We start from the raw sequence: 15,834 nt of genomic DNA, 5'->3' as shown, positions 1-15,834 counted from the left end.
GACTTCGGCCTTGTTTAACTGCTGCTTTATTGAGCAGGGTCTCCACAGGGTTTAGTCACTGTCAGCACACTAGCATGGTGCTTCCACCAGCTCTCTGCCTGAGAAGCTCTGGTGTCCTCCACTCTCTGCCCACTGAAAATCTATTACAGTTCACTTCCGAGACCGAGCCTACACTTGGCTTTCCTCCAGGGGTGCAAAGGATGACACAAAAATTAGCGGTTTGTAGAAACGGGGGAGTTCAAAATATGAACATTTTTATGTCTCCGGGCTATTGTCTTTTTTATCACTAAGAGCTCTGAGAATCACACAAAGACCAATAAGTCATATGAGTAGAGCAACTTCTAGGTTCAGGGCTCTTAAACACAAGGCCAGATAACATTATCCCAGTGTTCATGATAGCTTTGTACAAAGGTTTATTAAAAACTTCCATTGTTTTAGGCTACATTCATTGAACGTCATAATTATCAAGGCTGTATTTAAGCAGGAAGTTTGATTTTCTAATCTGAAGTGGGTAGCTGAGGTATTATATTATGTTAAATGTTTTGACCTTGTGTATTGTTTGGGAAAATCTGTTTGTCACAATAGAAGAGGAGGGTTTATACTGTACAGACCTGCAAGCACTGTTGCAACAAACACACTCAAATATAGACTCATTTACTTCCCAAGTGCAGTGTTTCTGTTTCTGTGAAGTTTATGGCAACAGAGGGCTTGCCAGCCTCGAACCTGCAGTGATTAAAGACTGACAGATGAGAAATGGAAGGCTACAATAAACTCTCAGATGTGCCTCAACAAAGCCAGGTCTGTGCTTTTGCCTGTGCTAGCATCAAGAGCAGAGTGCAGCTGGAGTGAATTATTTAACAGAGTCTTGAAATCTCCATCACTACATCTCCTCATCGAACGCAGACAGTGCTCGTACATGTTGATGCACGTGCACTATTCCATACACACTCACGCACAAGGATAGTCTGAACCCTGCAGTCTGCTTTAACTACAGGGCCAAACATTCCATTTATCGTCCATTAAGACCCCAGCAGACAACTGCACTCTTCCTCTTTTTGCTGCAAGTTTGTAACCAAATGGTCTGCTGTCAGAGAGCTTTTATAATACCTGCCGGTGCGGCTTTATCCCATTCGCATGCTGCGCTTCCATTCCACTTTTGTGTTCGCCAAGCCAGAACAGAACAGAATTGCTATTGTCACAAGTATTTCACAGCACCGAGTGTGCTGCTTAACTGCGAGCTTCCAAACTGGAGCCTCTGATTTGTGTGATAATGGGGTTTTCAACAAGCTTTCATACCTGTTTGACAGAACAGTGCATATCAGAGCAGCTTTCTAATCACAGCTGATACTTATTAGGAATGAGGCATTATGAGCCTGTTTTCCAACCAGATGTACACTTAAATTACATTGCTTAATAATTACTAAAAGGAACTCTTGGTTTTATTTAATATCTTGGGCATTCATTTGTATCAGTTAGGCTAACATCGTACCGTAAATACTGCAAGTTAACTGCTGTAGATCTGTAAATGGAGCATGTTACTGCAACAAAGTTAAACGAGGCAAAAAAACAAGAGCTGTAAGACAGTCACACTTGTAAACTAGAATGGCACTAGAATGAGAGCGCAGACTTCCGCTAAGGCCAATGGTGTGTTCACATGCTCCTCAGACAATCCTGTTTCCCAAGGAAAATGGAAAGAAACTCACCTTTATTTTATTGTATGTTTATAACCTGTATGATCATCTAACAACTTGTGTTTCTTCTGTCTTAACAATGCTGCTGCATTTCATCGCATGCAATAAACATGTTACCATAACTAATAGAAATGATAATAGAAGAATAAGATTCAATCTGTATTCATCCTTTAATGGCATTTTTTGTGGGAATGTGAGCCTATTGTCTGCTTTGCCTTACTGAAGTGAAGTTGGATGGTTTTTAGCTCTTACCTTCACCAGGAAGAAGGACACTCCATATGTCATCAGGGACCTGGCGAGCTTCACATACTTCACTTTTGCCTCAATCTCTGTCATCTCTCCACAGTTTTTATGGTCCTGGTCAAACAATAGAAGTTACATCTCTACCTCCTTCTTTGAATGATTAATACATATATGTTATGTGGATTTTGTCAATTTATGCCTCAACAAATTACTATAATTGACATAGGCCGCGCACAGTTTCACACACTTTTTTCTTTTTAAATGCAACATTCGAGCAATGTAAAGTACATACTTGGAATATTTTCTTCTCGGACCCTCTCTGCTTGATGTACTCTTTCGGTAGGAACTCCTTCAGGCTACAGAGATAAATGACATTTTCACATGGTTACAGGCATTTCCTTTTCTGTTAACATACCTCTACATATGAGGTCATTCTTGCCTACTGCCTACATATCAGAAAACAGTTGTAACAGCTGACATCACCCCTAAGCTTTCCACTAGAGGAAATCCCTGAAGCAACGTCCTGTGCTGAAGCAGGAGATAACCACAATGTGCAGCTGTGAAATGAACATTTAAAAGAACAATGTTGGTGTTAATGCATCTTTTCGATAAGAAAAGCTTACTCCAGGAATCCGGGCTTGTGTTTGTGCTCCACGTGGGGTCCAAACTGGATCTGAGCCTGGATGCCTGCGAACTCACAGGCTTTATCAAAGGAGACAGGGTGGGATCCATTCAATATATCATCCCTAGCCTGAAGGAGACATAAGAGAGGGAGGAAGGGGGGGAATAAGTGAGAGGCAGAAACACACATCCAGGAAAAGGATAGAACTACAAAGGCATGAGAATTATCCAAAATTCACCCAACAGAGCTCCATAATGAGCACTTCATTGTGTGCTTTGAATGCACTGTGGCTTCAGAGAGGATGGCTTCTAAGTGAATGACTAAGTGTATTTCTAGAGCAGGGACATCATCACTGAGACTCATCCACACAGGGGAGCCAAATAAGATTTGTTTGTGACAATAGAAACCATTCTGCTGGCTTTCAAAAGTAACAGCTCCAACAATTTGTCATCACAGCCCATTACGTGTTATTAAAATGGAAAAAACACATTACAGAAATGCATCAATCTCTCACAATATCCCATCTGCATTAACGAATGGTCCTCAATATGGTGTTAGGAAATCTAATGACTTGATGATTTTCCACACTAAGCCAAGAAGTAGAAGAAGAAGGAATCGTATGCCTGTTTGGTGCTGTTGGGACATCACTTATGTTTTCAGACTGTCTACATTATCGTCACCATTTAGGTAGATGGAAAGGGAGAAGCCTTTGTTGACATCTTTCAAATGGTTGTCAGTGTGTGCTGTTTTCTCCAGGGGGCAGTCAGCTCTGCCTCTCCCTCTCTCTGTCTGTCTTCCCTCACTACTTCCTCTTTCTAGTTCACTGCTGCAAAATTAATGGCTCCAAAAGCTGAGAGGCCTCGCTGCCAGTGAGGAAAGCTCCATCAGTGCTATTTAGCATTAGCATATCAGCGCACAGCATGGACACAACTCATTCTTACGTCCCATTACATCAATGAAAAAACTAAGCAGCAGCTTACTGCTGTAATGAGGACAACAATCTCCTCCACTCACAATCAAGTCCTTCCCCCAGTGCAATTCACAGTGGAGTGCATAAGCTCTTACTGAACACAAGAAGACTCTCTAAAATTAGCCCTCACACATGCCATTCACTCTGGTACACACTGTTCACCAGGCCGAACTATTGTTAAGTAAGATATTAGGAATAATACACGAAAGACGTAAAGATTTTAAATTTTAGAAACATCATTACTTTGTATTGCCAATATAATCTATAATCTAATTTGATGAATGTGTGCTACTCTGTTTTATGTTTGTTTTTCTTATTTTACTTTATTTATTTAAATTTACTTAATTTATTTTTTAATTGTAAATGTATTTCCATATTAACATTATGCTTAGCTATATTTTCAAATGAAAAAAGTGTGTGTGTATGTGTGTGTATTTTTTTATATACTATCATATGTTCAATTTGGGAAAAGTTATGTAAATGTCAAATAAAAATATATTTAAAAACATAAGTATTGCTTGGTGGATTCTGGTTGGTATAAGGTTTTTATTTTTTAGAAAGGCTATTTACTTATTTAGAAACTTTTTTTTACAGATATGTATAGCATAGCTACTCTATGCCAATATGTTACATTATTATCATGTTTTTTGGAGTTTCCTGGCTATGCATTTGCATATTTAAATATGGTTTCAGAAACCAGGTCACACCTTTCCTTGTGCTGACTCTGATGTGCTAATGGGAGCAGAGAGAATACGGAATACTGTTGGTTGTAAATGCTTTATCAAGGTTTATACAGGTGCATCACCAACTCCAGCTCCCGGTATTTTGACGGTAAAAACAAATAATGTGATGATAATTGATGTAATGGTGATCTGCACCCTAAAATGAAAGTGAAAGTTTAACACCGGTAATGCAAAGGATACATTTTATCTGTTGTTGCTCTCATCTTCCATTACTGGTGATAAGATGAGGGCGCCATTATCCTGCAGAGTGGTAAATGCAAGAGTGGTCAGACAGCCAGAAACCAAAGTGGCTTCATCCTAAATTGCCGCGTCAGTCGGCCTGGAAATAATGATTTGACTCACTGCGACCTGGACACAAGTCTGCTTAGAATTATGTTTACGAGAAGGTAAAAAAAACATTTTTGTCTATGTTCCATATGAATGTCATATCCTGTTTACATCAAGGAGCTGCCTATTTTTTAGCAAATGGTCATACAGGCAGAAAGCTCTCAGAGTGTCAGTGTACCATCAGAGTAAAGTGAGAAGTGTCAGTTTGAAATGGCCGTCATGGATATATGCATGAATATGATTGGAAGTTGCTCTTCCGGTGATAGTCACACAGCTGTGTAAGCGCCAGGGGCTGGAAAGCCTGAATGAATTAGCTGACAGTGTGCCTCGATGTCTTAATGTCTGTATTTTGGATTGATTTTTGACCATTTTTAAGTGGTCAAAAATGACATTTTACACCAAATCTCTGTAAAAAAAAAACAAAAAAACCCAATGCAAAAACATATGAGACATAACTGAGCATGGGTATGGCAATATTAAACATGATAGTGTTCTTAACCCTGATAGTGTCAATTTTCAACATTTTAATAGTTGCCTATGCAAAGCACAATATTCATTACAGATTTACACACACTGTGCAGAAAAAAAATGGCGGTATGGCGGGTCCCTGGGGGTCAGCATTAAACCAGTTATTGGCTGGATTATTTCAAATCAATAAGAAAACTCCAGATTAAGCAGCCGAATAAAAGGTACACATTTCTATGACGTGTACAATGAGGCCAAACCCTGAATTTTCTCATAGTGGATACAACAAGTGATACAGGCACTGGTTCTAGGACATCTTAATAGAGCTGCATGAGTGGAAGTGAAGCACAAGACATCAGAAGCTGTGACACATACAGCCTGAGGCTACAACACCGAGGTCAACCAGTCCACCACAGCCCAGCAGAGCGCGCAGTATAATGCAGCCTTAAAAATAAATGCTGACATAGGGTAACACTAAAGAGACTAAATGCACAAGGCGTTCAGTCAGGACGGTTGTCAATAAATCAGTGAGTAAAGGAATATCTTACAGCTTTATTACCTAGACAGCACCATTTTATTCTGGAGACAAATCCTAAATGAAAAGATGATTCAGACACATTCTGGTGGCTCAGTTTGCTTTCACCTGAACTGGCTTTTGTTCAAATCCAACCTTTGAACCATCTTTCTCTTCTATTTTCTCTGTTCCAATAAAGCACAAATGCTTCATAAGCTCATAAAATGCTTTCACAAACTGTTACTCTATTGATAGAAGAAGGATGATGCAATAGCAGGAGGCAGGAGGATTTATATTATTTTAAAGAAAAATTCTTCAGCTGCTCCTGTTTTAGACTATTCTGTCTCGTGGTTCAGTCGACTTTCAGAATCAACTAAAAGTGAGCAAAGCACACTATTGCTATTGCTACGAAGGTTTATCCTGGTTTTAGCATAAATACATGACAGAAAGGGAGTGGCCGAGTTGTAAAGGAGATTAGTCTGTTACTGGCAGAGCTTCCATTATGTGTGTGTGTGTGTGGGTGGGTGGAATCATGGAAGCTTCAAATCATTAATAAACATTTGACGTCATCATTGATTCACAGGGATGCTCTGTCAAAGAAACACCAGCAATAATGTCATCATCTGCAAAATCTGAATTCAATTACTCAATCCTGTTGAGTTTCTGAGAATTACAGGAACTGTGAATGATGATGTTAAAGAGGAAAATGGAGGGAGTAAAAAGCTGTGTAAAAAAAAAAAAAGGAAAAAAAGACAAGAAGTGATAGAGAAGCCTGGGGATTGTTCCACTCTGCTAAAGATCCCTCTTCTGGCTGTTTGGCCTTTTTAACACAGTGACAAATTAGAGCCACTGCCATGTGAAGAGTCTCTGTGATCTGCCTGCGTAACAAACTGAGTGTGTGTCAGAGAGAGAATGAGAGGGAAAGATAGATGGGGAAGGGCAACGGAGAGGCAAAAAGGAGGCGGGGGCAAGGGGCGGGGTTGTTTTTGTGAAAGGAAATATGAGTCTGTTGAGAGGAGAGCCTGATATGCACTGCGCTGTAATGTGTGCCAGGGTAACAGGGTGGGGATGTGTGCGATTATGTCAGAATGTGTAGGAGATGGAGAGGGAGTGGAGACAGGCGAACTGGAAGGGAAGGAAACGGAGGGTAAGAAAAATAGAAGCAAAAACAGGAATAGACAGATAGAAGGGAGGAGAGCAGCAGGAGCAGGCGGGGGGGTGGGGGGGGTGGGGTGGGCGGCTCGATGCCTTTTATGAACATATTCAGAAACGCAGCAGGGAGTATGAGGATTTAGAGAGTCATATTCAAATGACAACACACATTTCAGGCATGGTATATATATATATATATATATATATATATATATATATATATAGTATATATCTGTAAGTGAGTGCTGTGACTGTGTGGGAGAGCAGGCAACAATCTTATTGTTAGTGTATTTCTTTTAAACAGTATGTTGCATCTATAAATGTGACTGTATTTATTCTCTCTATCTCACAAGACACATCTGTATGAGCATGTGTGTTTGGGTACTCCACACCCTGCAGATGGAAGGAGGGGTTAAACTGCATGAAGTAATGTGTGCAGTGAGCAAATTCTAACTAGTGCGATACCAGACTCAGCTGACCCCCCTCAGGGAACCCCCCAGTGCCAGCATGGCTCCCTCGGTTTACAAAACTAGTAAAACCAACATACACACACACTCTCTCACAGTTACAGAGAGAGAAAAGGAGCAAATAAACCAATTTAATAAACACACAGCCTCATCCAGATGTAACTCTAAAAAGCTAAACTATATGTTGGACATTTGTACAAACAACAGAAAGTGTTTATTTTATGATGTGAGTCACTGCCTCTGAAATCTCCTGAATCTTAGAAACAACTATTATACTTTTACAGACATAACATCTTCAACCACACTGAATCACTGGTTGGTCAGTCAGTACATGGAGTTGGAATATTTCTGTCTAAACATTGTGAGTTGGAGAGTTGGAATAAGATGATAGAAAACTATGTGGATTAAGATGATTATGATCCAGCCAGCTACTTACAGGCTAAACTGTATTTCACAGCGATAAAATATGACATGTTTCAGCAGCTGAAAAGCTTATTTCTCACTGCAAAGATTTTAAGAAACTGGAGATTTACATCTCCTGGTTCAGGAGATAACGTTTCCTAAACTGTAGCCATGTTTTTCAAAGTTAAAATTCCGAAGCAGAAACCAAAGCCAAATCCCATTGACTAGTTGATTCATTCAATAACGACTAGAAGATATATTGTCAATCATGCACTGCACAGTCTACTCATGGTCTAGTTTAAAGAAGTAGACGACGCTGACGAGATGCCAACAACTAATTTGAGGACTACTGTTTTGAATCTTCAAGTTTGGCATTTTGGCCGTTGCCATTGTGTTTTTTAGGCAGAAGTGATCATATTTGGATAAGAGGGTGGAGCAGGGGAGCTTTCATTGTCCAAGTACCTTTGGCATAGCAAACTCAAGTTAACAGCAAGCTCTAGCTAGGTCAATATTCAATACGATAAAAACATGAAGCAAGTTCAAGGCTAATTAAATTCACACACTGCCAAAGACACACATTCTGACACCCTTATCCAGATTGACAGGTCAGTGGCTTGTTAATCTAACAAGGTAGCCACACCCGAAAGCAAACCCTGCTCTATCAGATATTTTACTGTTAATGGGGCAATCATTTACTAAATTAACGTAAAGCTGTATTGAAAAAGACTTGAAACTACCGACTGAGACCACAACTGTTTTTTGAAAAAGTTTCGTGAGATGATAAATTAATTGAGAAGTAGGGACATTTCTGATTTCTATAGATTTCTTTTTTTATGCAACTAGTGGAGTCTCAAGGTAAATCTTACTTAACTTGCCAAACACAAAGAACAATAAGATGGTGCAAAGATAACCCAGCAACATTCGAACATCTGGCCATCTCAAGGCTAAAACCCAACAATGGGCAATACAAACAGCAGTGGTGTTGATAATCACATGTATGTATAGAGAAAATGTGAGCTTTTAATGGAGGGCTGCACTAATGATATATTTGTATTAACAATGGATCACATAAACAAAAGTTACATGAAAGCGGTCAAATGTAGTGTGAAGAAATCCACAGATACTGCATTTATTATCAACTTTCTGAAATGATAATATGTCAGTGTTGTGTTCAACATGTTCTTCTGCTCTCAGATTTTCTATCTGGAATAAAAGCGTTGCCTTCAAGGATTATATTGTCATACTACTGTACAACTAAGAAACCTGTCTCGACCACATCTGAGCTTCCCACATCTGTGTGTCCAGACCTGGCCAAAAGTTAGATGCACACTGCAACATAGTCATTAAGCCTAAGTACACTGTCTCCTGTCTTCTGAAAAAACAAATTGCAGTGTAACTCATGTGCTTGTTTTCCAGGTTGGGCTGTAACAGCAAAAATGTGGGCATACAGTAGGTCATCCTCTCTCGCCTCTGTGTTTTGCTATAGCAGCATAAAAGTGTGTGTAATTGTTTTACCTGAACATAGAGCAAGTTTAGCTGGACCGGGTCCCGCGAGTCCACATTCTGATCCGAATAGAAGAACTTGCGCCTGAGCAGCAGAGTCTCACTTTCCTCCACTCCCTGCTCTCTGAAGGTCCTGCTGTGGTCCAGCCAGTTCACTGCTCAATCAATGCACACACTTTGTTACCACATGCATTGAAATAAATAGACATTCACTTTACAGCGGTGATACTAGAAGAGGATACTGATGGTAAAACTAGACAGGCAGTCTGAAAATGTGAGACGGATCGGCTTCGACAGACAATCAATAAAATGAATCACGGGGAAGTGAAAATCTTGAACAGTGTCACTTGCATTATTTCCTGCTGAGACGAAAGTGAGTTTTCAGCAAAAGTTGGAAGATGATTCATATGTTCGCATGTTTCAAAATTTAATTGGTGTCCTCTGGGCAAAAGATAACAGTTGTAATTCCATTAAACTTGATATGTCCATGCAATAAATTAAACTTGATAAAGCACATGATGGCGTTGAGTCAGATTTGCTAATGTCAAAATAAGAAATGGGCGTAAAAAGCCATCAAGATATCAACTGCATTTCTGGAGGCTTTTGCATGCTCACACTCACAGTCATCATCTGTGTGGAGTTTGGCTTTGAGCTTTTCCATCTTCCTCTCATCTCTTAGCAGCAGCGTTCTGTCTTTCTTCAGCGTCCCCATTCCATCCTCCTTCTTGTCCTCCGTCACCTCTTGGATGAGGGAGTACTCCTCATAGTTGGTGATTCCTGAAAAGGGAGCAAGTTAGCCAGGGGATTTCTCAGAGGAGGAGATGCCTCAAACGGGCATGATAACCAGTGCAATGATAGAAAAAGCGCCTCTGCAATTCTCTCTTTTTTATCTCTTTCTCTCTGCTTTGAACACAAAGTGAAGGGAAGCTGGTGCGGAGCCAGCAAACTAAAATGGGAGCCGAGGAGGAGAAGAAGCCAAGCAGAAAGACCTACTCTAAACAAACATTTTCCAATAAAGCTATCTGCCAGGCACACATCCCTCTCCTCCTCACCCAATTGAGCTTGATGGCAGCCCATTATAATTGAAATATACAGCTTAGGGAACACCTCTGTGACAGCCAAGGATGGCTCGGTCTGGGCCTTAGGAAGAACACTTTAGCATTTATTAGAAACAAGCTTGTTTGAGCTTGATAAATCACGCCCATCGTGCTCTGAAACAAAAAGTGATTAGGACTTTATCAAGCATACATGAATGCTCAAAAGTGCTGAACAAATGCAGCTGCTTAAATATGAATTCAATAGCATGTAATATCACAGTAACATAATGCAACTCAGGGGGAAGTCAAGTGGTATGACTTGGACTAAAAATAAAATAGAGGATGAATAATTAAAGCTTCGGACGATGGCTTGACAAGATTCATATTAGCAGCACTTCAGCAGACTATCACTTACCTATCCTGCTGCATATGGTGACAAGCAGCTCCCCAACTGTTTTTGAGTCATCCACCATAATGGTTTTCACTGCACCGTCCAGCATTTTGATCTTTTGCGGCCTTTGTTTCTTCTTATACTCCAAGACATCCTGATAAAACAGGAGAGGAAGCACAATGACATCTACAACCCCCGCTATCTCAGATTCCTCTAGAAAATGCAAATCACGTTCAGAGATGATAAGTGACACTGACAGTTTCCCGAAACTATATGACTTAATCTTACTCCATTTCGCAGCATGTAGTAATCCAGGGTTCTCCCAGACTCGAGCCAGATTCCTTTTCTGGGATCATCGTCGGACAGGAAGAGGCCGTAATCTGACGCTGAAACCCAATAAAAAACACAGCATGCAAATGAAGAAGTCTATAGATTTTGATTATGTAAATCACATTATCTGAGTCATCCACCAACCTTGTCCTGTCTGGGCTTCAGGTACTCTCTCTCTGATGATCCTGCAGGCGTCATACACAGGCGTGGATGGCTCAAACTGCATTGTCTTCACCACATTGCACTGGCGTACACAAATCTTAAGTGACAAAGCCACCATCTTGGTAGGTAGTATAATGGCCTTACCGACCTACACACCTGGAAAACACAGAGGTAGAAACATTATGTAAAGGTTTGAGTGTGTAACGTACGGAAGCCCAGAGAGGCAAATGAGAGAAAAAAAATCCATTGATCCATTTTCTATGCATGACCTTGTTGTTTTCTCTCCTGTGTTTATGGCTTAAGAATGGGGGAAGTAAAGGATTTGCCAGGATAATCTTTAAAAGTTGTGGATTTTTTTTCATTTGTGAAAGGCAGGAAAAAGATTTTTTAATCTGCGTAAACAGGTTAAAAAAAATGAAGCAGGAGTTATTACATTTTTGACCTGACAGTCTGTTGTAGTACTAATTTCAGCCACAAGAGGCTGAAGTGCACGACTATCCCATGTTCGAGATAGGACTACAAACATTCAGGTTTTCTTCCAGGTGAGTTGAGTGCATGAAGAAATCAATGCTTTTTGTCCTATTTAAAACAGGTTGTAGTGGTGCACTTCCGCCTCTTGCGGCCAAAATGGGTATTACAACAACAAACAATTATCCTGACAAAAAAAAGAAAAAGAAATTCACCTGCCAAAACCTATTTTTCTGTTCTTAAGTCATAAAAATTGGAGAGAAAACTATTCACATCAGACTTAAAAAAAAATAAATGGTTCACAGAGTGTTTTGTTTTTTTCTCATTTGCCTGTCAGGGCTTCCTTAGAGAAGTCATACGGCTAGCTAAAATCCCAAATAGATGGCCTGCGTTATGGCTGGCATCAACAAGCCATTATTAAAATGTCCTCTCATAAAAATTCCTGCATGAAATTGTGTAGAGGAAGTCTCAGATGCAAAATACAACACCACAAAGCACAGAACAAATCATCCCAATTATCTCCTTGGGGACATTTTTACCTGTGAAATTGAATGTGTGTTGTGCCCTACCCATGCCTCTGCAGCTCCTCACTCTTCCCTGCTGTTTGCTGATATTAAAGGGTTAAGTGCATGGGGAGCTTCTGCCTGATTGCTGTGTGTGTAGAATTATCTGAACCAAGGCAAGCGACACAACCTTTCAGCAGAAAAAGGGAAATGAGTGCAAATCTCTCTAATCGTCAGCAATAACAGGAGCCGAGTCAAAACATGGAAAATGACATTCCACCGCCGCATCATTATTCGCTCTTCTTCTGGCTCACACTCTCCCCCAGAACAAGATTTCACCGTGAGACAAATCAGTGGGTGTTTTGTCACATACTGCAATTAGGGTGAATCAATTCAGGTATTCTGAGACTCATATACGCAGAAAAGGAAGAGACTGATACTGCAGAGCGATTCTCCTCTTCCTTGACCTTGGCTTCAACACAGAGAGGGATGAACATGATAAATAGGGTCATCTATACTCAAAAGGCTCTCTGCCTCTTTCTTAACCACATTATAGACCTAAAATCTAGTTATTACATTTCTGGGAACAAAATGAGTCTGTGACACATTCAAAGCCAACCCATCTCTTCTGGGGAAGATGGGTTGGCAAAGTTCCCAAGTACTGATGCTACTTTATTCTATATAGGGCCAGGTAATATGATGATATATAATATATCGTCAAAATGATATTAAAATGTATGTATACATATTTTCTCATATAATTTCCAGCAAAGCGAGAGTGAATCACAGAGGCACTGTTTTGCTAACATGTATGGAGTATAAAAAATAGCATGTCATACAGACATTGATTTATCAGAAAAATCTTGTGATATTGTTATCATGATATGCAAAAAATTATCATTATAATTATTATTATTATTATATTATATTTGGATTTTTTAAAAATGGGCAATATTGCCTAGCTCTAATTCCAGGGCAGAAAATATTGATTATTTTCATTATCAATTAAACTGTTGACTATCTTCTCTATTATCTGATTGATGGTTTGTTTCATTAAACAATAGAATATGGTGATAAAAATGCCCTTCACATTTCATTTTTGTTGTTATTTCTGACCAGTGGCCCAAAAAGTCAAGCAAATATTTACAATTTTGCAATTAATTAGTGTTATTTAAAAATATATATATATATATATATATATATATTCTTACAAAAAGTGACTGAAACAATTCAGTCATCATCAGAATAGCCACAGATCATTTTCTGCCACTCAACTTATAGATTCATTGTTCCTTCTTTACTGTGTTCCAAAATTGTACTTCAACATGGCACGAATTTCAGTGTTTCCCTCAATGGCAAAAGTTCAAATCTTCACACTGACACGATTCAGATCTCAGCCACACTTAGAAACAAAGAGTTTTTTTGTGCTCAGGATTCACAGCTCATCCACATGGCCCTTTTGAGCCAGAACAGAGAAAGTCTGAGAGGTAAATTTTCTATAATGATGGGAGTTCATGAATGAGCCCACCTGTGACTGTGGCTCTATCTTGCCCATGGGTTCCTCTCCAATAGCCCCGCTCCCTCCCTGAGTTTTTCTTCATACAAAGTGGGAAAGACAAGCACAAAGAAGAAGGGGTAATGGCGCCGCATGAGCTCTCCTCTATACGGGCTGGCAGAGAAGCCCCACCGAGTTTTTGTCATCCTGCTCTTCCGCAGATACTTTCTTCTTGACAAGCAGCTTCAGACTCCAGTCTGACAGGCCACATGGGCACATATGCGCTCACATTGTAAACTCACAGATAACAACACCCCCACACGGCAACACTATAGGATTGTGTAGATAAAATGTTTTGTGCGAGTTTTGCAAGATTTTCAGACATGTCCATGTCTGCCAGAGAGCCAATGTTACCTCTGACGACTGGTATTTGCTAAAGATTACCGTTGGTCTACTGCTGAAGCAACAGACACTTTACTGTCTGTTGTGAGTAGCATCAGTCACTTCAGAGAGTAAGCACTGCAGAAACCACATGATGAAACCCAGGAGGATAATGATAATCCCTGAGCTTACAGTAGTGTGAGAGCACATTTTTCACTACGATCCTCGTGCAAACACTCAATGCAGCCAGCTCCTCATTAGCTCTGCTTTAAAGCATGGATGGATCTACGTCTGAGAGGGGAGCTATGAGAACAACCTGCTTATGTGGCTATCTGTTGAGTCATATCTATTTTATTACCTTTTCTAGATAGACCTAAAAATGTAATTTCAAAACATTATATCTACCGTGACAATCACTAGTCGGCCAGAAACGAGTCCTGCTTTGAATTAGTTGCCACTACTCTAAATATTAAGACATGAAAATGGCCAAAGAGCAGCTTGCTGGGGAGTCTAAACATGGACAATTCAATAGAGAGCAGGGAAGGCAGGAGCCATCTGGAGAGGATACAGCTCTAATGATTGACTGTAATACCAGCAGCAGCAGCAGCGCAGAGGCCGAGAGTAACAACTGCTGTGATCACTGCACCAGTCTGTCACACAACAACCAAGAAGGTGGCTCCAGGTTTACAGGAAACTGAAATGGCGTAGGTCCAGGTCTGAGCAGTTTGTTTAGACCACTCATCCAAATGCTTCGAATAAAACAGCACATTTGAACCCTGGAGACTATAACCCAGTGTGGTTGAGAATAATAACATTCCTTCAAGGACAAGATGCAAACAATGCTGTACAGGGATGCTTCAATTTTCTGGTTTTTATTTGATCAATAGCAGAGTAAATGCCTGTGTGTTTCTCATGCAGTGTGGCGTGAACATGCAGGACATGCAGAGTACAACAAAAGCCAGAATCAATTGTTCTTCTGAAAGAGATATGCCTGGACTTTATGAAGCCGCAGCCATGATTTCCAACTGTGAAGCATAAGGGCTCTTTACAGCTGCTTTGAACATGTTCAATGCAAAAATCATATGGCAATTACCGTACTGTATGTGTCACCCATGCTGCGCAAGATTGTCCCCTGCAATTTACGTCAGATGCCAGGGTGCTGTTGTCTAGTAAATCAATTCATCATGTGAAATGCAAAGTATGTTTTCTAAATAAATGCAAAAGCTGAAGATCAAGCTGCATACAGTGTAAACACTTGACACATTACTTTGGTAATTACTCAATAATTACTATAGAAATGACCTGTCTAACACTGAGAGGAAAAACATTACGGAAAAGAAAGCAACTTCAATTAGAATAGGAAATATAACACCTTTCTTCTTAAAGCATCAACTCTGAACCATCCCCCCACATCGCTACAGGATTTTCAAGGTCAGCCCATTAAACTGAGATCACGAGAGGAACAGTAACGATCTCCTAGTAAACAAGGCTTTGTACACTCGTTCTGCTTCAGCAGCGTTTGTGAGTCGAAACACAAATAAAGATGCAGATGCAAACATCTCTTGTCTTACTAACACAAACAGCCACTCAGGGGTACAAAAGGTAGACTGGTATTGTGACTCTAAAGCTAGCACAATTATTGTAAAGGATGACAATTAGACTTTAACAAGCTGTGATACAACTGAAAATAACCCCAAAGCTCAAATGAAATGGCCGGTGAAGCAGCAGGAAAATACTGTGGCTGCTGCCTTTACTTACCTCACAAATACACTGAACTGGCATTTACTACACCATATTATCTCCAGCTTGGAGGACTATTATTATTGTTTAAATTAAGCATGTAGTATGTCAATGGCTTTAAACAAAGGGCTGAGAGTAATTCTGACCTCAGCAGTTCTCAGGACTGTTGACAGCAGCAGGATTAAAGCATGTGTGCGCTGCGAAAATGCGAATTGGCTTAACGGCTCC

At 40.1% G+C, this 15,834-nt stretch overlaps 1 protein-coding gene across 1 annotated transcript in view; it reads right to left on the bottom strand.

Moving 5' to 3' along the window:
* tln2b (talin 2b) overlaps positions 1-15,834 on the bottom strand; it is a 96,720-nt gene that overhangs the window by 46,825 nt on the left and 34,061 nt on the right. The window contains exons 2-9 of the mRNA XM_059334792.1: positions 11,002-11,175; positions 10,816-10,913; positions 10,552-10,681; positions 9,721-9,876; positions 9,112-9,254; positions 2,558-2,685; positions 2,227-2,290; positions 1,944-2,048 (exon numbers count right to left, since the gene is read on the bottom strand). Of these exons, the coding sequence (XP_059190775.1) occupies positions 1,944-2,048; positions 2,227-2,290; positions 2,558-2,685; positions 9,112-9,254; positions 9,721-9,876; positions 10,552-10,681; positions 10,816-10,913; positions 11,002-11,137 (960 nt within the window). The 5' untranslated portion in view covers positions 11,138-11,175. The remainder of the gene's footprint in view (positions 1-1,943; positions 2,049-2,226; positions 2,291-2,557; positions 2,686-9,111; positions 9,255-9,720; positions 9,877-10,551; positions 10,682-10,815; positions 10,914-11,001; positions 11,176-15,834) is intronic.

The sequence above is a fragment of the Centropristis striata genome, chromosome 6 (assembly GCF_030273125.1).
Source record: "Centropristis striata isolate RG_2023a ecotype Rhode Island chromosome 6, C.striata_1.0, whole genome shotgun sequence".
Taxonomy (NCBI): domain Eukaryota; kingdom Metazoa; phylum Chordata; class Actinopteri; order Perciformes; family Serranidae; genus Centropristis; species Centropristis striata.
The sequence above is the reverse complement of the archived record's forward strand: the minus strand, read 5'-3'. Positions and strand labels throughout refer to the sequence as shown.